The 20,590-nt window shown below is 42.9% G+C and overlaps 1 protein-coding gene across 1 annotated transcript in view; it reads right to left on the reverse strand.

Moving 5' to 3' along the window:
• Positions 1-20,590, reverse strand: part of Lamb4 (laminin subunit beta 4) — a 98,527-nt gene that overhangs the window by 48,646 nt on the left and 29,291 nt on the right. The window contains exons 11-16 of the mRNA XM_042684798.1: positions 15,103-15,212; positions 12,674-12,753; positions 11,959-12,109; positions 3,189-3,392; positions 1,132-1,247; positions 214-334 (exon numbers count right to left, since the gene is read on the reverse strand). Coding sequence (XP_042540732.1) covers positions 214-334; positions 1,132-1,247; positions 3,189-3,392; positions 11,959-12,109; positions 12,674-12,753; positions 15,103-15,212 — 782 coding nt within the window. The remainder of the gene's footprint in view (positions 1-213; positions 335-1,131; positions 1,248-3,188; positions 3,393-11,958; positions 12,110-12,673; positions 12,754-15,102; positions 15,213-20,590) is intronic.

Consider the following 20,590-nt stretch of genomic DNA (forward strand, 5'->3'; position numbering starts at 1 on the left):
ATGCTGTAAGGATTAAATAATAAGTCCAACACTTGAAGTTATTACTGTGATATGCTGTGACATGCAGTTTACAATGGCCATGAGGTAACTTGTATCATTAAAAAGATACATTTCTGTTTTAAAGAAACACCTCACCAGAGTTTACAAGTGGAATCATAATGGCACTTAATTGAGACAAAGCACTAAAAAAAACCAAACCTCTGATATACTTACAGAATCAACCAGGATGTAAGAATGAGCATGAGACTCTCCTTCCAAAGGCTGAGAAAAATAGAGATCTATGGAATATTGCACATCTGGTCCTAAACAGATGGGTGTGGGAAGTAGTGTGAGTCTGTATTAGGAGAAAGAAAGTGAACATGTCAGACACAAAGGCTCAGTTATATTACCTAAGTGGCCACAGTATTTGGTAGCATCTCACTTGATGGGAGACTTCATCGTTGGGGCTAAGGCAAGGCCTAGTCTACATCAGAACCTTTGAGCTGACTGAACAGTCAATTTATACTTACACAGGATTTATACTTCCACAGAGTTGTGTCAAATAGCAAAATCTTAGAAGGCACTGGCATGGCTTGACTTCTCTGGAGAAAGCACAGGCATAATATCTACTGTGCTACAATCTCTGATGCGGCAATGAGTGGCTTCAGAATTAGTAGTGTTTACTGAAAAGGCTCTTGGCTATGGAGAGAATGCAATGTTCTATATGTTGGAGAGGGGAGGAAGGAAGGCAATGGGTAGGGAAGATGAATGGAGAGAAGGGTGGGTGAATTCAGTCATAATAGTCAATATACATGTGTGCGAATGGACCCAGGGAAATTGAGGGTTAGATGGGGTTGGGAGAGATGGGGGAGAATGCTTGAAGGGGTAACATTGAGTAAGACGTATTATACTCATAAACTGAGACTTGGACCAGTCATTTAAGTATTCTTCTCTTTGATGAAGATATTCCTCTGGAGTATTTGAGATTAAATATAATATTAAACACAATGTGCAGTGTAGCATGCAGTAAATTCATAATAAATGTGACCATCTCCCTCAATAGGCCTCTTCCCCACTTAGTAACCCAGGATCAACACATGGGCCAACTTCTAGGGAAAAAAAACCATGTTTAAAGTTAGGCCCCAAGCATACCTGGAAGCTGCTGGCAAGGTAAATGCCAGAGGTGTTAGTTGTGGCATCCTGTGAATGCAATGGTCACTCACGGCAAGGGGGTTCACCACAATCCGGACAGTCCAGTCGGCTGCAGTCTACACAGGGAAGATATCACGGCATGTCACTGCAGGATGCAAGAAACCCGTTTGCCCCCACACTCGTATACTTACAGATAGGAGAGGGTGTGCGATTGAATTTGCAAGCCACAGCTCACTTGGGAAACAGTTTTGGAGTTGAAAGACATTTGGGTGGTTTTCCAACAGGCCCACCTCTCTGGCGTCTACATTGTGATCTGGGCAGGAAGAAAGCTGTCTGGCTATAGCTATAGCCCAGGGGCCTGGAAAACCCCTAACCTTCCTAACTGGTCCAATCTGTCTTCAAAAGAATTAACAAAATCATCATGGCTTTGGATCACAGAAAAAAGAGCAACAAATGGAATCCTTTATAGATGGTTACACATTCATGCATCTCATACATGCACACACACATGGTAAGGAGAGGAGGGAAAAGTGGGATGGGGGGGTGGGGAGGAGATAATTAGCTATATTCTGGAAGCCTTACAATTTGAAAAGGCTTTTTAAGCTGTTGGGAATAAATTTCTTTTTTAATGGCTTTCATACTTTTATACTGACCAGGTCAGTTTGTTGAAATCCTTGGCTTTTACTTATAAGCAAAAAATAGGGAAGTGCGTCCTATCAAGAGTTACAAGGTAGGCCAGCAGTAGTGGCCATGTGACATGCAGTGACCCCCTTCTAGAATGTGGACACAAGGGATTTTGGGGCCTCTAAGACCATTCCCTGCTCAAACTGCTGGGGCTTAAACTCAGGGACTCAGGGTTGCCAGGCCAGTGTTTTATTACTGAATCACATATCTCTGGCCCTTCCTTTGCCTGCCTTCCTTCCTTCCTTCCTTCCTTCCTTCCTTCCTTCCTTCCTTCCTTCCTTCCTTCCTTCCTGCCTGCCTGCCTGCCTGCCTGCCTGACTCCTTCCCTTCTTCCCTCCCTCCCTTCCCTCCCCTCCTTTCTTCCTTCCCTTCTCCTTCCTTCCTTGCTTCCTTCCTTCCTTCCTTTTTTCCATTCTCTCCTTCCCTTTCCTTCCCTCCCTCCCTTCCCTTTCTCTTCCTCCCTCCCTTCTCTTTCCTTTTCCCTCTCTCCCTCTCCCTCTCTCTCTCCTTTCCTCCCTTCCCCCCCTCTCTTTCCATACTTGTACTGGTGCTTGAACTCAGGGCCTCACACTGTCCCTTGGCTTTTTCACTCAAGGCTAGAGTTCTACCTCTTGAGCCACTTCCAGCTTTATGCTGGTTAATTGGAGATAGTCTCCCAGACTTTTCTCACAGCCCAGGCTGGCTTTGAACTGTGATCTCAACTGTGATATCAACCTCCTGAGTAGGTAGGATTATAGGTATGATCTACTAGCACTAGAACTAAAACTTTTTTTTTTCAAGGAAGATGGCTGGCATGTTTCAGATTACCCAAGAAAGTGTTAGGAACTACTGCTTTAGATCATGCACTTTGAATATTTGGTTCCTATTCTGTTTCAGGTTTCTCCAGAGGTATAGGGCCTGTCATGTGGTAGTAGCAGACTAACAGGACCATATGCAATTAGTCTTTCTCTGGTTGCAAGGCAAGATCTAAATGCAAATAAAAAATAAAAGTTTCTGCTACATCTCTGAGTCAGAATATCTGTGCATTTTTGTTTATTAATTTTTGAAAGAAACATCCCTAGAGAAGCAGAATTTGTGTTGTTTCTGTTGCTTATTTTTCTTATACAAACATTTTGTCACCACTTTCTTCAGCCTGGTCTTTCAAACATTTAACTGCAACTTTAGCTTCACCATGAGTAAAGCATGTATGTATATGTCTCATGGTGCTACTTCAATATCTTAAGGAAACCCTTTCGCTTATAATGCTTTCCAGATGGTCATTTTTCCTCAAGTCATTTTATGATGAACTCACTTAGCAAGGCTAAAATGCTGGAAACTATGCGAGAATGTATTTCTCAGCTTTTTGCCATCATGGAGTTGGAGTTGAAGAGTACCTGAGTTTCATAGTGAACAACAATGGTGAAATCCATAGGAAAAGGAATGTTGTTGACAGCAAATCTCAAGCCAGCCCCAGGGAGAACCCTGGCAAATCCAGGTCCAGTCCACGTAACAGGGCTCCCAGCTTCCAGCTCTGGCAAAACAATGTGAACAGCAGACACCTGGCCAAAAGTCATGGAGAGGAATGTAAATTTATTGGCCTATAGTCAAGGCCTGTAAGAGTTCAGGAAAAAAGAAAAGTATTTCTGTGCATCTATAGGCTCCATGTGAGTCATGGTTAAATTATTTCAACCAGAACACAGAAGAATCCTGCTGAGAACAATGTGCTGGGCTGGCAGCTTTGGAACATAGATCACTGCACAGAATAAGGAATGAAAGTTGTATCACAAACCACTTTTAATGGTCAGTACCCTGTGTACTAGTGAGCTGAGCAAACTCCGTATTAACAACATTTTCTTGGCTGTAATTGTGGAATTCTAGCCAAAATAGGGAGGTAAAAGAATATTCCCATGCTTTCTTTGGGGATCTTGTCTCATATGCATGGCAATGAGAAAACCCACGTGGCTTTATTTCCTCTATGTTTCTTTTATGCAGCATGAGAATGTTCTTCTATCTGTCTGAGGACATCTAAATAAAAACTCTTAGCACACTTAATGGATGAGAACCCTTCAGAGTCTCTGCTGGAGGTGTGCCAGAGGCCATCTGGATCCTATAGATAATATTCTTTAATTACTTTTGCATCTGCCTCTCCACACTTACAGCCTGAACTCAAAATCTGTTTTAGTTATTCTTTGCCTGTGTTGCTGCAATAGCTTTTGGCTATACTCGCCACTCTGTCCTTGTTCCAGTATCTTCTACATACTGTTGCCAACAAAGCATTTCAAACTCTACCTAATTGCCAGCAGTGTAATGCTCAAATTACTTAGCCTGGAGTTGAAGTTGCTCTGTGATTTACCCCCAAACTGCCTTTCATTTAGTAAATGCTTACTTAGTAACGATTACGTGCTAGCCTCTGAATGAGGAATATCAAGATGAACAGGACAAGATACCTGGCCACAGAAGGGTATTGCAAAGGAGACAGAAATATAAATATGAAACTGTACCACTAGATTAGGTTGTAATAGACCAATATATGTAAATTCATCCCATTGAATGTTTTTCAAACATTAAAAAAATACCCTCATGTTGCAGCAGATACTGTAGGTGTCCCTGCCTGATCCTCTTTGCCTCGTTAGAAACATCCTACCCCTCCCTCAGTTGCTGCTAACAGTTCACTGTGGACCCTCTGCTCCCCCATCTAGAGAACTGATCTTCCACACTTCTGATTCCCACAGCCCTGCTTGGGGAGCTCACAGCCAATAACAAGTGGATGTGAGGGTGTTAAAGGCTGGCCTGAATGTCTCAAGGAGCAGGATGACTTTGTCTGCAGTTCCTGTTCCTGAGCTCCCCTGGGAATCAACCCAAGGTTTATTTTATCTGAGACTCAATCTTGCTCTTCTCTTTTCCCCCCTTTACTCCCTTAAGTTTTCCTTCCTAATAAATCACATGTGGCTGAATCCTGTTTTAGGCTCTGTTTCTAGGTCTTTTGACCAGAGATAGTTTGTACCAGATTGTTTTCTGAATGAAATAGATACCTGTGATGTAATTCCGGAGATGAATAATTTCACCTATTCAGCTGGCAATGAGAATCCCCATGTGTAATCTGTACCTGTGATCTCTGGCAAGAAGTAGTGGCGTAATTGCTGAAACTTATGCAAATTAGGACAGGCTAAGGAAGAAAGCCTTGGCTTATGAAGTATTTCTGGCACTGAAAGATATAGAAGAACCATAACCAAAAGGATATCATTCAATACCTTTGATGAAGTAGACAAAAAAACAGGCTAGGACAATCCATCACTAATTTAAAGCAGAATGTGGGAATCAGAAGGTGATCTTGGAGCATATTTAAAGAAATTCTCATCTTCTTTTCTGAGAAGGAAGGAAGAGCTAAAGACTAGTCCTAGAGTCCCTAGAGAAGGCTGATTTCCAAACCTAGGTAAATAATCTATGCCAACCCCAGGATCTCAGAGGGAAGAGCAGTGGGATCTTGAGACCGAATGATCTTGAGACTGAATGAAACCCTCAGGTTCTCCTCAGTGCTCGTAGGTTGTCCTTCTTGAGAAATAGAGCCTATTGCTCCACAATTGAATACAATGCAGGACCCTCAAATGCAGACAATACATGTGCCTCACGATAAAATACAAGCTTTCCTTAGGATCTGCCTGGACTGTCTCTTCTGACCACATGCTCAGTAATTAGGGTCAAGGCTTAGCATGATCCAAAAGGGAAGTGCTGATCTTGAGAAAGGAGTTGCAAGAGCTGGCTCACTCATATCATGAGCATCTAGAAGAGAATGTCTAAGTGTGGAACTTAATGAGCAGAATATGAAACTGGATAAGGGGGAGTCTGTTGATTTGAAGCCACCTGGGATCTAAGATTTTACAGCCTGGCAAGGGCTCTGGGTGTAGATAAGTTACTTGAGTAGCTATTGGAAATGCAACAAAAGTCATGGCCCAGAACAAGTGAAGCAGAGATGCCAGAATTTCTGGAGCAGGCTATGGAGGAAGAGAAGCAAGAATCATTGAAGTATGTGTGCTATAGTAGATTTAAGCTTAATGCGAGACCAGAAAACCACTAGCTGTGTTCCTAGTGGGGGTGCTGAAAGGCTATTCACTTACCAAAACAGTAAGAAATGAACTTGGAAGACTGGTACCAGATCTCTGAGAAGCTGAGTATGGACTATCTCTATAGTCTGGTAAGATAAACGATTACAAACTGAGTTCCTTATTAGGAATGTGGATGACAGAAAAGGCTGGGTAGCAGCATTTAACTCTCAAAAGCAAGATGGGTTTAATAATTATAATGGGCAGCAAGGCTGGAATAGAAGACAAGGGGACATGGGCTGGGAAGGTGGCTCAGTGGTAGAGTGCTTGCCTTGCATGCCTGAGGCCCTGGGTTCGATTCCTCAGCACCACATAAGCAAAAAAAAAAAAAAAAAAGAAAAAAGCTGGAAGTGGTGCTGTGGCTCAAGTGGTAGAGCACTAGCCTTGAGCTGAACAGCTGAGGGACAGCTCCCAGGCCCAGAGTTCAGACCCCACGACCAACCCCCCCCCCAAAAAAAAAAAAAAAAAGAAGACAAGGGGACTGACCCACAGGAATCTTTTAAATAAATGACCAATAGATGATTAATCTTGCTAGGAGCAAAACAGAAAAGCACTTACTAAAGATATTGTTTAATGTATATATTTAAAAATGAGCAAGAAAGAACAGGCAGAAGGCCAGCTGTTCCAGGGGAAAGACATGATCCTTCTTTGAGTTTTTAGATTTGATCTACTCCTCAGTTCACTAAAGGTTCACCAAAATCTCACATCCAGGGAATCTAACTGGACACTGACCACACAACCCTATATCAAACAGAAATGCTCACAAAATTATAACTTATTATGTAGTCTTCAATTACATTAAACCAATCCTCAACATTGATTGTGTGGCCTACTTACTAATAGATCTGCAGAGTGACCCATAGGGCCTTGGGATAAAAATAACTAATTATGACAGGGTGGGAGAATATTGGAGAAAGATACATCTGAATTGGTCTAAAGGGATGAGGAGATCTCCATCTCAGTGACACACAGGTGGTGCCTTCAGGCAAGAGGCAGAAAGTATACCCTGGAAGCACAGAATGGGTTTTCTTGAGTAGATCAGAATCACCTGGTGCCTGGCATACATAGGTTTCTTAGCCAGCCCAGATTTCCTGATATAGCATCTCTGGGATTGTTTCATACAAACTCCCTCCTGGGAACACTTGTGCACAGTATTACTCGAGGATCTGGGATCAGTGCCCCAGGGTCAAGGGGAAAGGAGAGGTGTTGCAACTTGTCTCTCCTCTTTCAAGGGGCCTACAGGTCAATGACAGCTACTTCCAGCCCAGAGTCAGAGAAGGCTTCATAGGGATGTAGGCCGGGGATAGAAACAAGTAGGAGAACACAAAGTCATCACAATTGGTGCACAGGGACTGGGCAGGGGAACAATCCCACAAAGTGTTCCTTGACTTTCTTAGGTGAAGTCTTCACCCTTCATCTGAAGCCTATGCGGCACTGTACACAGCTCCTTACTGTATTTAGCTCTTTCTGCTTCACGCCATGCCTGTGACCACGTTTCAGCAATCTCAGAGGCATGCTCATGACCCAAATTTCCTGATGGGGGAGCTAGATGATTCTTGTGCAGTTACATTGTCTCCATCACTTTATCCACTCAATAAAGACTTTTCTTGGTTGGTCGTGGGGCTTGAACTCTGGGCCTGGGTGCTGTTCCTGCACTCTTCAGCTCAAGGTGAGTGCTCTACCACTTGAGCTACAGCACCACTTCCAGTTTTTTTCTGGTGATAAGAGTCTCATGAGCTTTCCTGCCCCAGCTAGCTTTGAACCACAATCCTCAGATCTCAGTCTCCTGAGCAGATTGGATTACAGGCATGAGCCACTGGTGCCAGGCTTCAATAAAGACTCTTATATTGGGGCTGGGAAGGTGGCTCAGTGGTAGAGTGCTTGCCTCACATGCATGAGGCCCTGGATTCAATTCCTCAGCACCACATAAGCAGAAAAACCTGGAAGTGGTGCTGTGGCTCAAGTGGTAGAGCGCTAGCCTTGAGCTGAAGAGCTGAAGGACAGCGCCCAGGCCCAGAGTTCAGGCCCCACCACCGACAAAAAAAAAAAAAAGACTCATATGTAAGGGGACTGACGGATGTGCTGTGTCTGTGAACCAGACAGTCCTCGTCCACTTTCCTTTGCTTCTCTAGTGGAACCATTTGTGCATGTGCACAGGGAAATGCTCCACTCTCTGTGTAATGATTGAAGGAATGAATGAGCATATAGATGGACATTGGCCTTGACTTTGAGTGAATAATAGTTGGATGACCGTAAGTTCTTTGGGCTTTTGAAGCCTTTGGAGGAGGGGTTCCTGAAGAGGTGGCATCATTTTGGCTCTCACACTGGCACTTCCTAACTGTAACCATCTTGGTGTCTGGGGCACAGACACAACAGCACCCTAAAGCACAGTAGCGCATCTCTTCTCCAGTTAGGAGGAACACCCCTCAGCACTTCACATCTCCTTGTTAAGATGAGTTGCTAATGCCTGGATTCACCAATACTCTAGAACCCAGCTTTCTAGAACAACTTTGTTCTGAACAGAAATAAAGCTAGTAGAGTTTTCCTCAAAAGGTCCCATTACTCTGAGCTTGGTTCTAAACACCTTCCCTCCATTTCTATTTATGAAGACAGGGCTTACAGGAAATGAGGACTTGAGGGGCCAGGCCTAGGGTACATGACTAGTTTTATTGGTGGCTAATAACAATGGTCATTAAGAAATGGCTTTACCTTATTCTGCTCATAAGCACGTAGGCTTTGCTTCTGATTTTTGTTCAGTATTATATTTCCTCTGTCCATTGTGAAATCATTTCCTTGTTGCTGGAAATACACATCACACGTTGGCAAAGCTGTTGCTAATATCTTAAAAAGAACAAAGATGATAAGTTAGCTAATCATAAAAGGAATCAATCATTCTATAGTACAAGAGTTTCAGATTACACTATCACTTAAAAAGTAATTATAGTTCTTATTTAATAATCTCAGGAATAGTAGATAGAAATTTCATCAAGTACAAGCTGTAGCCTAAAGAAGAAATACTGAAAATGGGGACTGATGGATGTCCCTTTTCCCATAAACATGGATATGACCTTAATATTATGAGAATCTGGTAATTTTCCAGAAACCAATCTAATCATTACAAACACAGTAAAATATCATTTGAAGTGGTACTAAAGACAAAATTATTTATAATATATTTCATGATTGTTTTTTCTCTTTTTCCTTTTTTTCCTTGTCAAGGTGATGTACAGAGCGGTTACAGTTACATAAGTAAGGTAATAAGTACATTTCTTGTCAAACTTGTTACCCCTTCCCTCTTTTTTTCTGTTTTTCTACATGACCAATATTCTGTTGAATTCTATCAGCTCTCTGTTTGGCTATGTTTATACCCCTTTTCATTCACAAAACTAAGTAAATCCTAAGGATTCAATTTCAGATTCTGTAGGTATAGTCACTTAAAAGTTTTAAAAACTTGCCATTGTAAAATGACATTTTGAAATAAAGCCAAATGGGAAAGTAAAAAAAAAAAGTCTTGGGAAGAAGCTATGCCAGATGTGTGTGTGTGTGTGTGTGTGTGTGTGTGTGTGTGTGTGTGTGTTTATGTGTGTGTGTGTGTGTGTGTGTGCACTACACATATGTAACATGTTATATACAACATTCATATATGTAATATCTATATAACACCAGGAGTTTACAGCCCTGAGGTCAACTATGATCTGCTTTGGAGACTCCATTTGTCTCACAGTTTACTATTCAGACCCTCAGCCATGTTCTTTCTCTCTCTCTCTTTCATTTATTTTGTTGGTCATGGGGCTTGAACATAGGGCCTGGGTGCTGTTTTGAGTGTTTTTTGTTCAAGGCTAGTGCTCTACCACTTTGAACCATAGTGGGACTTCTGGTTTTCTGGTAGTTAAGTGTAGATAAGAGTATGATAGACTTTCCTGCCTGGGCTGGCTTTAAACCGGGATCCTCAGATCTCAGCCTCCTGAGTAGCTAGGATTACAGCACCTAGCCAGCCATGTTCTCTCATCAGCTCCTGTGGCTTCCTCTATGATGAGGAAGCTTTGGCAATGCCATTGTGGGATTATGTCTATTTGCATTTTTGCTTTCCTTCATGAATTGCACTCATCTTGCCACAAAATTATAAACTATTCTATTTATATTACATATAAAACACACATTATGGAATTAACATTAATTCTATATTACACTTTATTCAACTCATATTATATCAAACAGTCAATATTGGCTTGAGACATGTTTTCCCCACATGTAGTATGGTGACCCATACCCCACTCTTTTCGTTCAAGACATTTCTGAAATCAAGTAAACAATGCTCCCTGAAATGCACAGAAATCATCTGTGGGCTCTTGTTAACATGTAGTCCTGACTCAATAGTCTAGAATATATGTGAGCCTCTAATGAACTCCCATGTGATGCCAATATTTTAGGCTGCTGAGTACATTTTGAGTAGCAAGGATACACATATACATATGCAGTTACCCTTTTAAAGATTCACCAAGAAAGTCAATTTTATTTCTTCTTAATTCTCCAATTAGACTACTAAAAGAATTATCTGTAAGATTCAGTTGGGTTTATATACTCCATTTATGTATTTATATTTCCATCTCTTATCATTGTCTTCTCTCTACTACCTCTAAACTTAAACTTTATTCCTCCTGTGTAGACTATTGCAGACTGCTCTTCTCACCAACCTGGCCTTCTCTTCTGCTAAACAGTTTACAGGAACATTGAGGACATTTTCTTCACATCATTTTCTTGTTAATAAAGCTTCAATGAGTTCTCATTGCCCAGATAATAAACTTTAGTCTCTAAACTTATTAGGAGTGTTCTTATTTCCAGGTTTTCTTCCTTATTTTAACTCCTTGATCTATTTGTTGGTATACCTGTATTGATTATATTTTGAGATGTTATTTATAACTTTCTCTGGATGGAATGTCTTCTCATCTGTCTACAACTGAAATTACTTTGCTTTCAGGACTCAGACCAATAAATCTACTGAAGCAGGAAGCCTATTTACTAGGGATCCCTTATGGTGCTGAAGTCCTAATATACTTATAGACTATTGTTCTGACCCATCTTGAGCCATTTACAGAAAGGTACTGTCTAAATAAGAATTGATAGGGCGAGGCACCCTTAAGAATCCTTTAACTGAGAACTCGGCAATAAGCACATGGGTAGGCAACATTTTAATGAGTTAAGAGTAAGAGATTTGGAACCAGATGTACCAGTGTTTCTGTTCAGGACCCACTGTCTACTGCGTGTATGTCTTTGTCTAAGTTACTTCACCTTCCTAGGGCCCACTCCCATCTAGAAATTAGAGATGATAATTTTCAGATTAATGAGAGAATTAAGTGAGATTATATATATATATGTGTATATATGTATGTATATATATAATGTGAAACAGTGCATTACACTAATGAAAGTGTTTTTTATTTCCCTTTCTCTTTCTTTTGTGCTAGTGCTGGAGAGCGCTTCCGGGAAATGACTTGGGACTGGAACTAGGAGTTCCCCTGTTTCATCTAAATCCTTTCTTCTTCAGAACTGACTTTTATATGCTTTTCCTCCTTATAGATTTTCACCCTTTCCATTCCTGTATTTCTATCTATGGTTGAAGTTACACTCTTAAGAACTTCATAAACTTTACTCATTAATCAGAAACTCAGAAACTCCCTACTATGTGTCAGGCAACGTGTTAAGGCATTTTGTCCACCAGATAAAATGTGTTTAGTATCCTTGGGGAGACAAGGAAGTAGATACTCCAAAAACACATTTTATCTGGTGGATGTCTTGAAAGAGCAAAGGCCACTTCCATATCATCACAATTTGATCTAATTAGCATTTATGTGTCAGCAAGAGGATACAAAGATAAACAAAATGCAGAGTCTGTTCTTGGCATTTATATAATCTGCATTTTCCTTGCTATAATACTACTCTGATTGACATCTGTGGGCAAAGCATTCTGTGCTGGGTACTTAACCACTATGTCAAGTGTGTGCTGTGTATATTTACTGATGTGCCATCACATGAAGTCTGTGGAGAGAAAAAATGAAATACAAACCAAAGGTGCAAGTCCTTGGAGAGGTGAAGCTTCCTCTGCCTCATAGAGATAGAAATTCAAAGGAGCAAAGAAATAACCTGGGGCAGGTTCCGTGCATCTGCGGCCAGTGACGTGTGGGCGGCAGTCACACTGCCCATCTTTGGGTGAGCACCTGAGGGAGAGAATCCATTGACAAGACACATGGAGGAGCCGGCTGTAGGGTACTAGGTTAAGTGCCCCCCTGAGTTTGGACCAATTACCAATAGTCTTGTGGAAAAGTACTGTGAGCCCACGGGCTCTATCTGACTGAACCTGAAAGCCAAGTTCAGATTTAGGGAACTTCTTTCCTCTGTGACTCCTGGTTGTTCTGCTCTAAAGCCTGGAAAATAGAGTGTCAGAACCCTTCTTCTCAGGATGGCACAGGGTTAGTGATTTAGGCAGGTTGGGTCATGTGTTTCAGACATTTGTCCCATAACCTCTTGGGACACCTAGGCAGAAAGAGTGTCTGTCTCCCCGGTGGAGTTATGAGCTAAATAAATCAAATAGGCTTCAGTGAACACCTTGAGGTCATTGCTTTCCAAAACCCTTCACCTGAAACAGAAAAAAGCTTTTACCTATGACTATGGGCAGATCAGACCAGAATGTGCTTCCATGGGCGGGAGGGGGGGCAGGGGGGCGGGGGGGTGGAGAGGGGGGAGGAACAGTGCTATAAAGCATCACTCCTCATTTGACTTACATGTTGGAATAAGCACCTCCAATAGCACAGTCACAGGGAGCACAGCCATGGAGATGGTCCCCTAGGCCCCAGGATCCAGTCTACAGAAAGAAACTGCTCATTGAGTCCAATTGTAAAGATCTCTGCTGTTCTGAAGTGTCATACTGAAACCACTACAGTGCGATTGCCAGATGTCAGAGAGCCACACATCGAGACCCACCCTGCAGTAACCATCCTTGCCTGCACACTTGGGAATGGTCTCCATGGTCATAGTATTCCCATCTCCCGGGCTTTGGATGAAAGAGAACAGAAGGAAGGCCCATGCACGACTTCAAGAGGGACAAGATGGAAATCAATAATTCCTCAGACCACGCTGCTTTTTGCTCAAGCTGGGTCATTTGAGGCCTCTCTGGAAAAAATTCTTACCACCCTATTTACAATTGTTTTAATAAAACCATGGTTCCTTTACCACAGTAATGCCTGGAGATTTACTCAGGCCACACTGAAATGGTGGAGTTGAAGAATCAACTGAGCTGGTTCTAAGATAACCAAAGATTATCACAGTTCCATAAAGACAGTTATTCATAAGCCCGTTGTGAACAGGAGTGAGAGTTAGCTCTGTGGTTCAATGCTTTTTCATTATTGCAACATCTTGACCTTTATGCAATATAAACAGCTGGTGAGACACAAACAACTATTTCTTAAAAACTCTGATAGCATTTACTATAAAATGCTCACAAGGATACTTCCCCAGCAAATTTTAATTTAGCATGTTCAGATAAAAAGCATGAGTTTAGAAGGCAAGAAATTCTCATTTGAAAAGGTCTGAAATGCTCATATTTTTTTGTTACCTTGGTAAGTTCTTGTCCAAGTTGTCTCAAAAGTTCTTTTTAAGTATTAAACACTGACATAATGTGTAGGAAACACAGTAAAGGATTTCTGATATTTCCCCCCCCAAAAAAACAAACAAACAAACAACAAACCTTGGTTTAAGAAAAAAACAAAAACAAAAAAAGTGAACTGAACTGCCTGTGTCAAGATGTGACATGGAAAGTCTTGTCCAGGACAAAGAATTCTTGCCTCGCCAGTCATTCAGCTATAAATGACTATGGTCCCTGGTGGCTGCTTGGGCTTGTCTAGGCTGGACAATCATCCTGAAGTGGCTCCTGCTCAGCTGTTTTCTTCCTGCAAACATGACAGTCTGTGATGCATGCTTGACAATTAACCCCCTGGTAACTCCAGCCTGAGTCTAAGGTTTGCCTGGGGGTGGTCTGATTTGGTGTCTCCAGCAATCCTGTCATCCAGAAGTGTGTCCTTCTTTGTGCTGTACATGTGTGACTCCTGAAACTGATGAGGGTGAGCTTTCTCTTTTTATAAAAAATGTTTAAATTACACTGGCCTATCTGGTACAGAGTCCCTACCTCCTTCTAATATGTTTTTCAGGAAAATGACTTAAAATATTAGCCCCAAAAGATTTCTTCATAGGCATATGTTTCTTATTTATCAGCCCCATTTCTTCAGACACATCAAGGTCACTGTTCTTTTATTAGGTTAAGTTTTTGTTTTTCTCTGTCTAAAATGTCATGGTGGGCTGCCAAGACTGGAGAACAAAGAAAAGATCTGAGCTTGAACTGCTCAATTGTATGACATATTTCTTATGGAGTAAAAATGGTTTATATTACTAATTTTAGAATATACATACTCATGTTTAATGATGCCTGAGAAAAATCCAAAAGTTCATTTCCCACAGGAATCTAGAATACATTTTTTGTTGTTGTTATTGGTCGTGGGGCTTGAACTCTGGGCCTGAGCACTGTCCCTCAGCTCTTCAGCTCAAGGCGAGTGCTCTATCACTTGAGCTACAGCATCACTTCCGGTTTTCTGGTGATTTATTGGAGATAAGAGTCTCATGGACTTTCTTGCCCAGGCTGGCTTTGAACTGTGATCCTCAGATCTCAGCCTCCTGAGTAGTTAGGATTACAGGCGTTAGCCACTGGTGCCCAGCTTATAGAAGACATTTAAGCCCAAGTTGTTACTGCTTGTTGATTTTTTTATGAGCTCAATTAAAATATTTTTAGGCAGAGGGTAGTAAGAGGTAGTAAGAGGGTGGTAAGAGGATATGTGGATAAGCTAAAAGAAAGATTGTCTCATCTTGTTGTCTACTGCCTGGCACTCTCAGGAGAACAATGGATAAAACCATTGACATCTCTACTGGGTCAGTTTAGTCTGCTGGTAAATATTTAACAGCTAGCTCTCTACAGGAGCTAAGGGTAAGGCTCAGGGTGGAGGCTGATGGACACTGTGCCAATTTCTATAGGATAAAGACTCTCACCACAGGACTAGTGAAATATCATAGAACATGGAGTACAATTAACAAGACCAAGGCCTTTCTGAGCATGACCACCAGAATTCATCATTGTATAAAAGAAAACTCATAGACAAATACATACAGTGCATTCTTCACAGTGTGGTCCTGTGGTATAGGCCCGGCAAAAGCATTGGCCTGTATCCACATCACAGGTTGAAAATGGAAGACTCCCAAGGGGGTGACAGCCGCAGGCTAAAGACAGAACATATACAAATATTCTCTGTTGGGAGCCAAAAGTTAAGTCTCTCAAACTTGATAGGCTTAACTATCTCACTGGAACAACCTGAGCCTGAGTTTACAGAATCCCACCTTTTCACCATGCCTTAAAGTAAACACCCTGCAGCTACTAACGACCACCTTTTCACCCTGCCCTAAATCTACTTAACGACCACCTTTGCACCACGCCCTAAGTCCAAGCATATAAATACCCTTGTGTGAAAAATAAAAATTGGCAGCTTGATCAGAATCCTTGTCTTGCTGTCCTTCTTCGTGTCTCTTGTCCCTTCATTCCTTCTCGCTTAGGTTCACTGCCCTGGTTGAAGTCCTGCGGGTCGGGACAACTGGCGCCCAACGTGGGGCACGAGCCTCTGACTGAGGAAGGAACGCCGTCCTCCGGGAAAACTTGGCCAAGTACAGTCCGAGATCGCGAGATCGCCTCGACAGACCCCGCCGAGAGACAGATCCAGGAGGAGAGTGGGGACGGCGCATGGTGAGTGACCCACTATGGGACAAGCAATATCATCACATGATCTATTTCTGTCAGACCTCAGGGAGGCCTTCAAGACACGAGGAACGCGGGTTAAGAAAAAGGATTTAGAATTATTTTTCTCATTCATAGAGGACTTGTAGGAATCATAGATGCAAAAAGATGGCAAAGAGTAGGAGATTGTTTAACAGATTATGAAACCTTTGGTTCAGAAAAGGTTCCTGCTACGGCCTTTTCCTATTGGAATTTGATTAATGAAGTTTTAAAAGGTTCTCTATTTGATAGTGGAATTTTAAAACTTGTAAAAACAGGAGAGGAGGTTCTCCAACATGCCTCTAGGCCCCCCTCGGCTTGCCCATCAGTTGTATTAGATATGACTGCTGGTCAATTTACTGAAAATCCCTTCCTTTTGTGGCCCAGCCCTTCAAGGGCCCACTACCCCTCCAGATCCAGATGTTTTTTCTCCCTCCCCTTTACCTAACCTGGCACCTTTACACGAGACTCTTCAACATAGGCGAGAACACCTTCAACTTTTAAAAGAACTGCGGTCCCTTGATTATGAACTCCGCATACTGGCCTTGGCCGATACTCCAAAAACGCCTGATAAAATTAAGGTTAGATCAGGCCATCAATCAGTTCTCGCCTTTCCAGTAACTCGGAGCCAGACAGATAGGACCTCAGAGGGTGAGGAGGATGAATCAGAAGAGGAGGAAAAGGAGGATGAAGAGCAGGATACTGGGGATGAAGAGGAACAACCCACCCAGGGAAAAGGCCAACAAGAGTATAAGAGGCTTACCCTCCGGTTTGTTGAAAAGCTTAAAAAATGCATGTGCCCAATATGGCCCGACTGCGCCTTATACATTAGCCTTGTTAGAAAACCAAAGTGCGCGCTGGCTCACCCCTAATGATTGGAAGTTCCTGGCCCGCGCCACCCTTAGTGGGGGTGATTTTGTTTTATGGAATGCGGACTTTAAGGAACAATGTAGAGAGACCGCGCAAAAAAATTTGGCTAAAACATCTTCAAAAACCTGGACCTATACTAAACTTTTGGGTAATGCACCCTTTGATTCCAATGCTAAACAGGCACGCTTTCCTACTGGACTTTTGGCACAAATTCAAAACGCTGGCCTTTATGCTTGGAAGCGTCTCCCTCAAAAGGGATCGGCTACTACTTCCCTGGCAAAGGTTAGACAGGGGCCAGAGGAACCCTACAGTGACTTTGTCTCGCGGCTTAACTTGGCTGCCGAAAGGCTTCTTGGGCCAAGTGAAAGTGAAGGTGCCTTTGTTAAACATCTTGCCTTTGAAAATGCTAATCCGGCATGTCAAGATGTCCTCTGACCACATAAAAACAAGGGTGACCTCTCTGAGTTCGTCAGGCTTTGTGCTGGAGTAGGAACTGCTCACACCATGGGGCTCGCCATAGGTGCTGCTTTTACCAAGGCATTTCAAGGTTCAGTCCCCAGCTCGCATACTTGCTTTAATTGTAAACAACCTGGTCACTTTGCGCGTGAATGTCCCTTCGGCAAACAAAGCCAAGGGGCAATGCCCTCCCAAGCTACAGGTAGACCACTCCCTGCCATTCTTTGTCCCAAATGTGGTAAGGGCCATCATTGGGCCAACGAATGTAGATCCAAAACAAATGCCCTTGGACAGCCCATTCTCTCTCGGTTTTCGGGAAACTTCCCTCGGGGCCAGCCCCTGGCCCCGACCATCCCCAAGACAAGCCCAGGGGCAATAGGGTTTGTCCCCTCCCAAACTCCCAGGCCTACACAAGCCCCCCACCTCTCTCCACAATTGCCTCCCTCCAGCGGGCAACCCCAGGCAGTGCAGGACTGGACCTCTGTGCTGCCACTGACACAGTACTAGACTCTATACAAGGACCTCAAATAATACCCACTGGGACCCTGGGACCCCCTCCGTCTCATATGTGTGCCCTTATTCTTGGAAGAGCCTCTGCTACCTTACAAGGTGTCCAAGTTTTTCCTGGTATTATTGATAATGATTATACAGGAGAAATAAAAATTTTGGCCACGGCCATTAATGGGATTGCAGGTATTCCAGCTGGAACTAGGCTTGCACAATTGGTACTGCTCCCATTAAATTCAGGGGGTTCTTCCACTGCTCAGACCACACCGCGAGGAACTGCTTCTTTGGGGTCTTCTGATGCGTATTGGGTTCAGCCTATCACTCAAAAAAGACCCACCCTCACCCTGCGAATTGAAGGAAAGGAGTTTCAGGGAATTTTGGATACTGGTGCAGATGCCACAATTATTTCCCAAAAATATTGGCCACCAAGTTGGTCCCTTACCCCGTCCCTAACTGACCTTAAAGGCATAGGGCAGTCAAAAAACCCTTTGGTAAGCCCCAGGGTTCTTAATTGGACTGACAAAGAGGGCAATAAGGGAACTGTTACTCCTTTTGTTGTTCCTGACCTCCCTGTTAACCTATGGGGCCGCGATATCTTGACCCAGATGAAAGTTATCCTTGCTAGTCCCAATTCTGTGGTTACACATCAAATGCTCCGTATGGATTTTGTCCCTGGTACGGGTCTTGGGAAATCAGGAGAAGGAATTGTTGAGCCCATCCAAGCTACCCAAAAAACAGATAGACATGGGCTTGGGTATTCGGATTTTTAGTATCGGCCCCTGACCCTCCTGTGCCCCATGCAGATAAAATCATTTGGGAATCCCAAACCCCTGTGTGGGTGGATCAGTGGCCCCTTACCCAAGAAAAATTGGAGGCTGCCTCCATGTTAGTACAGGAACAGCTGGTGGCAGGCCATATAGAGCCCTCTACTTCACCATGGAATACTCCTATTTTTGTTATAAAGAAAAAATCAGGCAAATGGCGCCTTTTACAAGATCTACGCGCCGTTAATAAAGCTATGCGCCCAATGGGAGCACTACAGCCAGGCATTCCCACACCGGTGGCTATTCCCAGGGACTATTACAAAATGGTTATTGATTTAAAAGATTGTTTTTTTACCATTCCCCTACATCCTGAGGACAGACCCTATTTTGCCTTTAGCCTTCCTCGCATTAACTTTCAAGGCCCCATGCAAAGATTTCAATGGAAGGTACTTCCTCAAGGTATGGCTAATAGCCCTAGCCTTTGTCAAAAATATGTTGCCCAGGCAGTGGACCCTGTGAGAAAACGATGGCAGCGCGTCTATATATTACATTATATGGATGACTTGTTGCTTGCTGCACCTGACACCCACGAACTTAGAAACTGCTATTTAGACCTTTATAAAGCCCTTACTGCCCTGGGACTACAGGTTGCCCCCGATAAAGTTCAAACACAGGATCCCTATACTTATTTGGGTCTAGAACTCCAAAATAATCAAATTCGGGTTCCTCAAATTCAACTTCGTTTAGACCATCTTCACACCCTTAATGATTTTCAAAAGCTGCTTGGAGATATTCAATGGCTTAGGCCATACCTAAGGTTGCCCACCAGCGTGCTTTTGCCTCTTAATGAGATTTTAAAAGGGGATTCTGACCCCTCCTCTCCTCGCAAGCTTACTCCCAATGCTCGAAATGCTTTAACCCAAGTTACTGAGGCCATTGCCCAGCAGTTTGTTACACAGATTTCCTATAATCTTCCTCTGGTCTTAATTATTTTACATACCCCTCATACACCCACAGGATTGTTTTGGCAACAGATTCTCCACTCCAATAATAAGGGCAGCCCCCTGCTTTGGGTCCATTTACCCACCACATCCCCCAAGGTTATTGCTGTTTACCCTGCCCAGATAGCCTCTATCATTATCAAAGGTCGCTTGCTTTCTCGACAATATTTCGGCAAGGACCCTGATACCATTTTAATTCCATACACCAAAGACCAGACTCAATTTTTACTCCAGACTGGGGATGAATGGGGCATCGCCCTGTCAGGATTTTTAGGACTAATTGACAATCATCTCCCCAATGATCCCCTTTTACACTTCGCCCAGCTACATCCATTTGTTTTTCCCAAGGTTACTCAAAAGGCTCCCATTCCTCAAGCCCTCACTGTCTTTGCAGTGGCTCAAGCAATGGCCGTGCAGCCTTTGTTGTTAACAACCATACCACCACCTTTGATGCCCCTTACCAATCAGCCCAGCTTGTGGAGTTATTTGCTATAACACAGGTTTTTATGACGTTTTTTGATAAGCCTATTAATATTTATACAGATAGTGCTTACATTGCTCATTCTGTTCCCTTGCTAGAAATTTCACCCGCTATTAAAACTTCTTCCAATGCGGCATTTTTATTTACTCAGCTTCAACAGCTAATTCAGGCCAGGAGACATCCATTTTTTCTGGGACACATTAGGGCACATTCTGATCTCCCTGGCCCTCTTACACAGGGTAACGCTCAAGCTGATGCGGCCACTCGTTCCATTTTTCCGGTTTTTGTTGGGTCTGTCCAAAAGGCTACAGAATTACATAATCTCCACCATCTAAACTCCCAGAGCCTTCGATTGCTTTGTAAAATTACTAGACAACAAGCACGGGAGATAGTAAAGGCATGCCCTGCCTGTGTTGTCTCCCTTCCTGTACAACATCTGGGTGTTAACCCCCGTGGACTGCTACCCAATCAAATCTGGCAAATGGATGTTACCCATTTTCCTGAATTTGGAAAAACAAGATATATACATGTCTCCATAGACACATTTAGCGGGTTTGTTTTTGCTTCACCACACTCAGGAGAAACTGCCAAAGATGTTCTCTCTCACCTTGTTCTAGCCTTTTCTGTAATGGGAAAACCAGCCCACATAAAGACAGACAATGGCCCAGACTATACCAGTGCCAAGTTTAAACAGTTTTGTGCTATTTTTCAGATTTGTCATACTACTGGGATTCCCTATAACCCCCAAGGTC

The sequence above is a fragment of the Dipodomys spectabilis genome, unplaced genomic scaffold (assembly GCF_019054845.1).
Source record: "Dipodomys spectabilis isolate Male_0828 unplaced genomic scaffold, ASM1905484v1 ptg000089l, whole genome shotgun sequence".
Classification (NCBI taxonomy): Eukaryota; Metazoa; Chordata; class Mammalia; order Rodentia; family Heteromyidae; genus Dipodomys; species Dipodomys spectabilis.